At 36.3% G+C, this 9634-nt stretch overlaps 1 protein-coding gene across 1 annotated transcript; it reads right to left on the bottom strand.

Moving 5' to 3' along the window:
* On the bottom strand, positions 1-3963 carry LOC113340224. Its single transcript, XM_026585429.1, has 2 exons — positions 2528-3963; positions 1-2350 (listed from the first exon to the last, which is right to left on the bottom strand). The coding sequence occupies exons 1-2, from the start codon at positions 3333-3335 to the stop codon at positions 462-464; spliced, it is 2697 nt and encodes an 898-aa protein (XP_026441214.1). The 5' UTR covers positions 3336-3963; the 3' UTR covers positions 1-461.
* Between the last annotated feature and the right edge of the window lie 5671 nt (positions 3964-9634).

Below are 9634 nucleotides of genomic sequence, written 5' to 3'. Positions count from 1 at the left end.
ACAGACACAATAATTCTATTCGATTAAGTTTTCATTACAGAAGCTCAAAGACTTGAAAGAGAAAACAGACTCACACTGGCACGTGCCGCTCACACGCTCGCTACTAACACTATGTTTACTAAATAGCATACGGTCTGCCCTTAACAAGTGGACAGCCCATAACCGGGACATGAAAAATTCCCACCCCTTCAAACCATCCTTGTCCTCAAGGATATGAAATGAGACAACCCATGAAGAGCACAACTGTTGAAGACTTGCAGCTCTATCTCGAATATAGTAGGAAATGTGAACTTCACAAACTTCAGAACCCAGGTCCAAGACAAGCTGGAATCGTTCGCCTGATCTGTAGTCGGCAAGCTTGATTGTAGTCCTTCAAATTTAATCCATCCTCCACCAGCCGAGGAATGAACATGAATCTTCATGTTTACTTCCATGTAATAACCCTGCATGTGGAGGAGTTGCTACAAGCATATTCCCACTGTTAAGAGATTAACTACTCCCTTGCCGACAAGTAACTCAAACTTTCTGGCCATTTCAATAGGAAACGTTGTCAGCTGCTGCAACTGAAGTGTCATGAAGTTGTGGTACATCACTATCACTTTTCTTCTGAACTTGTGCATAATAACCCCAGTGATGTGACCATCAACAGAAGTAGGACCTGAAATTGCAAAAGGAATTGAGAATTTCTGTAATGCACTAGCTGACATGGAGTTGACATCCTCTTCTTGCTCTCGTGCTGTTGTTCCATGATATATGGAGGTCTGCAGTTGCTTAAAAAGAGGTTGAGTATTCGCAACAAAAACCCCAGCTGTCTCTATAATGCACTTGATACAGTTCATGTATCCTATGTTCCAGTATAACTGCTGCCACTCTCGACTTGAAAGGAATTCAAAATCACCAGCAAAATATGAGCTATGTAACCCAAGTCCGTACTTATCCAAGTAGTTGCTTTTGTACCTCCAGAAGTACAAGGCTAAGGAAGAATTTCGTACCAAACCTGAAGCAACTCTTGACATAATCCAGCCTTCCTCGACACCACATGATGCTGAATTGTGCGCTATTATCATTAACTGAATCCTTGACATGAGGTCATGTTCCTCTTTCTCAACATTAATATCAGATTGCCATAATTTCGCACTTAAGATCCTCATCTTACTAGACACAACATTATTAAGTTGCCATATCAGCTTACCCACTGCTTCCACATGCCTCTTGTCTCGAATTAGCGAATCCAACAATCTGAGAACTTCCCAAAAGACCTCTAACTTAATCATTTCCTGAGTGTAATCACAAACATAACACACTTTCCTCTTGGTAGTGACATCATCACATTCAGTGTTTGTGGAGTAAGTGCGTAGATTGATGCAGACAATATGAATTAGTGAAGCAGTTGGTTCCAGATCCCACTCTCTACATTCTTTCTTGCAATGGACGAACAATATCTCAACAAGGAAACTTCCCTCCAGGCCATTTTCTTCAAAACTGTGTATGATAACCATGTTGATGTGGAGTTCAACTGCAATAGAAGTTAAACTTGCAATATATGCCGAAAATTCCTGTAAGGTCCAGAATACTACTAGCCACAACTGACTGCAATGCAGTTCCCCTCTACCAGTATCAGTGGAACTATATATCTTTTTTACATATAAGCAATTTCTTACAAGCATCTTCTTGATTCTCACCACTCTTACAATGACATCCTTCCAGCCTGAACACCAAGGATTATTACTACAACCCATAAAACTAGGTACTTTAGGTTCTAACTCAGTGACAATCCATTCATAACTACTGCCATTTCCCATACTCCATAAACTGGTTGTAAGTAATTTGAATTTACACCTCAAGAAATCCATCAACATTAGTACATTTATAATTTGAATCACCAGGAGTAAGACCTGAGTACCCACTAACCTTGCGAGAAATCTGGTCCAGCTATAACTTTCTGTTGCTTCATCATACTCCCAACCTGGCAAGGAATTGTAGCAAGGGAGTAAGCAGCGAGTGGAATAAGAGGTGTTCATTCCCACCATAGGGTTGTAACAAGAAGTAAAATACTGAGCACATTGAAACAAGTACAAACAACTCCAAGTGGAAGAAAAAATTTGCATTATGTGTCTTGCACGAACCGAATGACTCTCATAAATTTCAGATGTGAGCAAGGAAACGTGCAACAACATGATTTCTGAAAGATAAATATGACCTTTCACCACTGTGGGAATTGAAATAAGAAACACTTGGAGGTACCTAAGCTCCTTCAAGGGAATTTTCCATACACCAACTCTACTCAAACTCCCAGCTACATAATTTGCAATTTTGTCGGAAAGCTTTCGTACCTTCCCACTCCCCTGTACTACAGAATGAGTGACCAATACATTAAGCAACCCGCACAGATGCAAGATTACAGAACCTATATCACCACTGCCATTCCATCTTCCAGTATGGTGCAGTTGATCAAATAGTTATCGGGCTTTGCCATAAGCAGCTTCCTTTGTTATATGAAGTAGAAAAACAGTCCAGAGAACCTTACCTTGTTGACGCCTTCTATCTGAAAACTTGCAATCATCCTGACTGCCACCCTTTTCAACAAGCGAAAACATATTCGAGTCCACTAAGAACAGTTCTAAACCATAACCAAGCTGAAGTACAATCTCATAAACAAGTCTTCCATCATAAGTATCCATGAAAATGAACCCATTAAGATCAACGAAACTAAAATTAAGTATACCAAAACTGAATTCAAAGCTGCTTCTGTCGTAATAGTACCTCTTAATCAGTTCCAGCAACCTTCCTCTATCAAATACCTTCCCAGCAACATCCAAGCTACAATAGAAACATCTTTCACTACTCAAACTCCTTGTTACCCTACCTGGCATTTTCAGTAAACCAGATCCCCTCTTGAGCTTCAAGAGTTTACAATATCTTTTAGCAACTAAGGAAACCCCCACAAGATGATAGACATAGAACCAAGGAATTCTAGATTCTAGTTCAAATCCTGCCATAACTTGTGATGACCACACCTTTGCTGGGTTATAAACTTGCTTAAGGAACTGATCTAACCAACTTTCGTGAGTGGTAGTAGAAGTGCAGTGTAAGCCAGGTGACAGTTCTTCCTGATTCCGTTGTTGGAGAAGCACAAAACCATTATCACCATTAAGACTCCAGTTATGAAGAGTAGGCCTGTAGTCGACTAGATGTTGTGCATTGCTAGATTGTTTTGCCCTTGCGACATGAAGTCCCGAACTAGTACAGAGAACATTAGCTTGCTCATGAGATTCAACGCTATTAATTTGAAAACCCACCAAAAAAATTAGCTCCAGGATTGAAGGGTTTACCATCTTGGTAATCTGAAAATTTGGTTTCTATCTTCCCTTCCAATTCAGAATAAGGAGAAACTAGATTGACCGCATGAGAATTGTAGTCTTGAACATATGTAACAGCATCTCCATTAACAATTGAGAAGTCAGATTTGGGTTTAGAGCTGTAATTACCTTCATCTGAAGAATTGTGAACGATATCTCCTTCTGAACTTGAATCAATTGGAGCTCCTTCAAGCTTTTCATCAATTTCTTTCTCAATCAGCGTCACTTTCTTCAACAAAGATCCAATTAATTCAAAGCTCTCCCACGAATTTGATTCCCAATTCTCATCAACAGATGGACACAAATGTATCTCACGCTCCAGTAACAACAATTTCTTCGTTTCTCTTGCTAAAATTGTCTTGCATTTGGCTAGAAGCACATGAGATGGTGTATTTTAGAGCCCTTGCAATTACTTTTTGAACTTGAAGAACAGTAGCTAATTGCTCAGCTAAAGCCTTAAATCTATTACCATCATCCATGATCAATCCTAGGAAAGACCGTCTCTGATACGTAGTGATCTACACTACAAATGAGTGATCAGGCTCAATCTACAGGATTTACTCTGTAAGATTGAAGGGATAAACCCCAAAGGAGGCAGAAGAACAAACACACAATAATTCTATTCGATTAAGTTTTCATTACAGAAGCTAGACTTAAAAGAGAAAATAGACTCACACTGGCACGTGCCGCTCACACGCTCGCTACTAACACTGTGTTTACTAAATAGCATACGGTCTTCCCTTAACAAGTGGACAACCCATAACCGGGACATGGCAGTTGATTTTACCGAAACTACAAAGGCCAAACAGCCAAGGTGACCTTGATATAGTCAAAGTTCGAATCAAACTAACTATAGGATCAATAAGGTATTTATTAACGTACAATTATGATTAGTGAATTATGATAATAGTTATAATGCAGAAAAAAAGGTTATCACATGACACAATAAGATATTATTAGCGAGAAAAACTTCATAGTAAAAAAACTCCAAGACCTAGTCTTGTTTCGAATATTTTCAGAATCCAGTCGTATGACAACCCATAATTTCGTATAGTTGAAACCAAGTAAACATTCCTTCCTCTCTCAGTTCCTTCAATATCCCTGCATCTACAAAAAAATTGGTATACACACGTGAATATCAAGAAATAGTCCATTATCTCTAGTTGTTTCACCTGCAGTGAAGTCTCCGCTCTCAACTCCTTTGGATCGTTCTTTGAAACATCAAAGGACTAAATCTCTTTCAGTGACCATTCACTTATAAATCTCCCAAATCAATCTTTAGATCAGAGATAAATTAGAATAAAAGACATTTTGTGCATTCAATATAAAGTTTTTTTGGTTAAAGATAAAATCAAGACAATGATTATCGAGATAACCTATCTCAATTAACAATATCCATCCAAGAAACTCTACAAGGAGAAGAAACTAGACGGTTTGTTTGTCTTCACACAAGTCTTTCCTATCAAGTTAAGCAGCTTTTTTGGATCCCAGAGATCAAGTTTGCAAGAAGAATCACAAAGATCAAAAACCTAATAGAAAAAGTCTTCAATGTCTTCAAATCTTCAATATTCAAAGTAACAAACAACTTTATTCTACTAGTGAAAATATGTGATGTTCAGCAACCAAAACCATGATAATTCACCAATGGCGTGTCACATAAGTAAAAGTTTTGAGACATAGGTAATAATTCCTTGACAAAACTCACACCAATAATAGTGAGCCATCGTGACAGTTTTACAACTATTATGGAATAATTATACAATGACAGTTTTTGTAGAAAAATTACTTTATATTGATTATATATAAAATGGTACTATTCTTAAGTAATTGCAACTGTTGCATATGAAAATTGTTATCGAAGTGTAAATTTACATACATAATTGTTATTTTTAGTTACCGCCAGTTCCATTTATGGTGACAGGTCCGATATCAAACTGTTATTATTCATATATCTACCAAAAAGCATTGTCAAACGTATGATGTTGTTAGTTTGAGCCCTTAATATGTACCAGCACGAGTGGGTCTATTTAGTTACTGGTTATATTTATTAGTGGATCCCTCTCAGGTATTGAGACTCTCCAGTCTCAATCCCTTAACCTCTCATTTTTCCCTTTTGAAAATTGCTTCATCTCTCATTTTTGTTAAGCACAATTTTTCAATACCATCACTCATCTCTCTTATTCTTATTTTCGTACAAGCAGATCTGATTTCTTTATGTTCCCAATGTTTTTTCTCTTAGCAAAATATGAGATTCATCTTTTCTTTTACATCAACTTGCTCTGAAAATCCCCTCTTTTTTGTGTGTGTATGAAATCGAACTTCAAAGATCTCTCTTCATGATCTCCATGCGAAAACTACATGAAACTCTCGATTTCTTGTCCTGGAAAAAAATATGATCCTGAGTTACTTGATTGGGTTCCTGATGGTGGTCACAAAGGTTCTAAAATATGTTATTTATATACAAGGTATAAGTTTTCAATGTTTTTTTAGTGAAATCCTAGTTTATGATTTGGGTTTATCTTACTTTTTCAATTTAGTTTGTTTTTTAGATGTGTTTTCCTTTTGTATGAAGCCCTAGTTTTGAATAGAAGGATTATTGTTCAGTCTTGTTGTTTGATATTGTAGGATTTTAAGCTTTCCATTCACTGGGTACCTCAAAATGGCTCTATAAAATTTTCTTTGTTGGTTCAAATTTTTAGAATGCTAGTGTGATTTCGTTAGTAGCTAGTGAAATTGGTACTAGAGTGTGTATTGGCAAACAATTTGTTACGGTCAGTACCCTAACATTTGATATCAGAGCCGATCACCATGACCCATGCCTACTCCATGGAAGGGGTGACCTATAGGATGGATTAAGGTGTAGGTGCCTATGATCATAGTTGTTACCACATTCAATAATGGTAGTCGAATGTAGCCGCCATAAAGAAAATGACTACTACCAGGTCAGTGTCGATATAGTGAGCCAACGCGGACGTTGGGTCTGGAAGCATAGTGAGGGGTTATGAAATTTGTCTCACATTGCTTACAAGAGGCTTAATTGGGTAGTTTATAAGTCAATGTGATCCCTTAGCTTGTAGACCCGTTTTTAAGTTGAGTTATACCCATGAGTTTAGTTTATGACGAGCTATGGTCGGTACCCTAACACAATTAATGGTTTTTACGTTTCTGGACTAGGGTTTTTGTTTCAGGCATGAAATAGCTCTTGGAAATGCATGTTTTCTTGGGTATGTAAACCTAACCTTTATTCTTGACCATATGTCACCAAATATTTTTGTGAAAACAACTACTAGACCCATTTCTAAGATTTTTTTCACCGTGAAACACACGAGCGGAAAACTTCACGCGCGCACCTATTTTCGGGGTTAAAATTTCTCTCACACCCATATTTTTTAAAATTAATTCTTCGCTTATTCTTCCTCGGCTTTCTTTCTTTGTAACTTTCTTTTTCCTTCGTCTTCTCTTTCTTATGATTACCTTTTTTTGCCGAGAGAACATGGTGAAATTAATCGAGGATAATCATGTTGTTGTCATTAATTGATAAGATTATTTGAAGAGGATTCAAATTGATTCCATTTATAGGTTTTAAATCTGTGATATTATTTCAATTTTCAATGAGTGGAGCTGATTCAATGGTTTTCTAGTTCGAATTCCATCTTTTTAGCGTGAAGTTATTATGATTTCGTTACATTTCGTTTTGGTTTTCCTGAGATTATTGAAAATAAACCCTATTTCTTTGATACTGTAATTATGATTTGGAGAACTAGGGTTTATAAGAAATTAAGGTTAGGCTTGAAAAAGAAAAAAGAAAAAAAGGTAATGGTCCTAGTGGGTGTGTGGATGTATGTGTGGTGTCCTGGATTTGTGATTTGAGTTACATTGAAGGTGGAAAGTAACAAGAAGATGATGTTGTTATGGCCAAGAGGGGTTCAAGGAGAAGAAAACAAAAAGAAAATGATGTTGTTATGACTGCATAATCTGTCATGCAGTCGAGAAAATCTCTGCATGACCTGTTAATTGTTATGCAGTCGAGAAAATAGATGCATAACACATTATCCGACATCTTTATTATTAGTTGTGAAAAAGAAAATTGTTGCATAATCTTTAATGCATCGAGAAAATGGATGCAAAACCTGATAACCAGTTGAAGTAGCAATTGATGAACTTACCAACACTAAAATACTGTAATGCATAATCTTTGATACTGTAATGCATTATGCATCAACCAAAATAATGGCTACATAACTTGTTATAGATGTATAACTTGTGATGCAGTCGACGTGTAGGCGGATCGATGTGGAGTAACTCCCGATATAGCAGTAAAAGAAAGACATGTAGGGGGATCGACTTTATTCTCTACGCACTAAAATCAACCAAAATAATGGCTACATAACTTGTTATAGATGCAGAACTTGTGATGCAGTCGAGAAAATGGTTGCATAATTCGTCTGTTTTTTCTGTTGGATTCAGGTACGTACATCGTTTTAGTGGCTGCATAGCCAATATAATAGATCCATGAACAAAAATATGGTTGCATAACGTGTTATGCATCTTTTTGGTGTATGCATATTGTGTTATGCATCTTTTTTGGAGGCTGCATAACGAATATGCAGTCAGTTTTCGATTTTTTTCCTAAAAACAAAAATTTAATATTGTTGTTTGTACTCGTTGTGTATATCTCTTTAAAAACTTTCCTACGAGATAAAACTTGTAAAATTCCAAGACGCGGTTTTTGGAAATGTTATATTTAAGTTTACTTACCGATTATACCCCTGAAAAAATAGGATGCGTAACAAGTTATGTAGCGATTTTGGATAATTTTGGGTGTCACGAAACTAAAAATATCTTAGACCTCACGACAAGAATAATATACTTTTTGGGTCTTAGCCTAATTTCTCCAAGATTTTTATCCTCATGCTTTCAAGTGATGTGGATCTTGGTAGAATTACCATTAGTGAAATGGACTTGGCTACTTAAAGATTTAAAGGTTGCTTTTTCTAATTGGGCCCTTGCTTATCGTGTTATTTTGAACTTTAATCATTTCAAGCCTTCCAGCGTAGTTATATTTCCATCTTTCATCTCTAAAGGCATTTGGTTGTTTGTTACTTTGGATTTGAATTTTTGTGAGTTCCTACACTATTTTCTACCACAAGTTCATATCAATCAGGTCATTGATCACTTGAGCATCTTGTTCATCTTCTCGTTCTTTCGTTGGAGAAATAATCAACTAGTTTGTTATTGCTATCACCCAGGGAACTAAAGTATTGTCATTTTTGACAACTAATATTATCTAGCATACATCCATATATTTTATTAATATAGTACCTAGAAATATGCAAACCTATGCAATATGGCAAGCATATGATCTAGCTTATCATTATCATTTACAAGCATTCAGTTTAATCATATTTGGGATTATAGGCTATTATATCCACGGTGAAAACTCTTAACGAGCCACGGTGGATGCTCTAACAAGCCTATAGGAGGTGAGATAGAGGGATTAATTTAATCTTTTTCTCTCTCCCAAATTCCAATGGTCTAAATGATGACTTTTAAATGCTGGTATGTGTAATATATATAATGAACTGATGATATGGCCAATATATGTCGACAGAGTTGGAAACGGCTAACACGTTACAAGCTTCAAGCCTTCAAAACAAAGTTTTGATGATCTGATCCACGATAAAGGGGTCAACTAGATAGCCCGACAAATACGTTGGTATGTGCAGAGCAACTACAATCAATATATATAGCCACTTCGTTGCACATCAAGTGCAAATTAGTTGGTATGTGCAGTGAAGTGGCAAACAGGTTGACAGCGTAGGAAATGTGAACACATTAAATGAAGGTGAATTATTTACCCACTAACAACAGTTAGGCTATTCAAATCCTTGTTTTCCATCTCCTTACTAAACCCCACATCCGGGGGGAAATAGGGAACCCCACACAAATCTGAATGTGAATAAAATCTTAGATGTCTGGTTTAAATTGGAGGGAAAGTAGGGAGGTGGAGAATAGAAGTGAATAGCATTTCTCGAATGGCAACCAGCTGTTAATATAAGATTACTCAAAATTGAAATTAATGCAATGAAACAGATCATTTTTTTCTTCTTTTGTTTTGTTCTTAAATTTTTTATTTGCACAACTCTAGCATGCCCATTATAAAAATGAATGCCAGTTGCAATATATATATATATATATATATATATATATATATATATATATTTCTTATTATAAAAATATAACAAATGGGTATCTAAGGCAGATTTTCTTCTATA

Source organism: Papaver somniferum, unplaced genomic scaffold, assembly GCF_003573695.1.
Source record: "Papaver somniferum cultivar HN1 unplaced genomic scaffold, ASM357369v1 unplaced-scaffold_21, whole genome shotgun sequence".
Classification (NCBI taxonomy): domain Eukaryota; kingdom Viridiplantae; phylum Streptophyta; class Magnoliopsida; order Ranunculales; family Papaveraceae; genus Papaver; species Papaver somniferum.
Note: the sequence above shows the minus strand (reverse complement) of the source record. Positions and strands in the feature narration are given on the sequence as shown.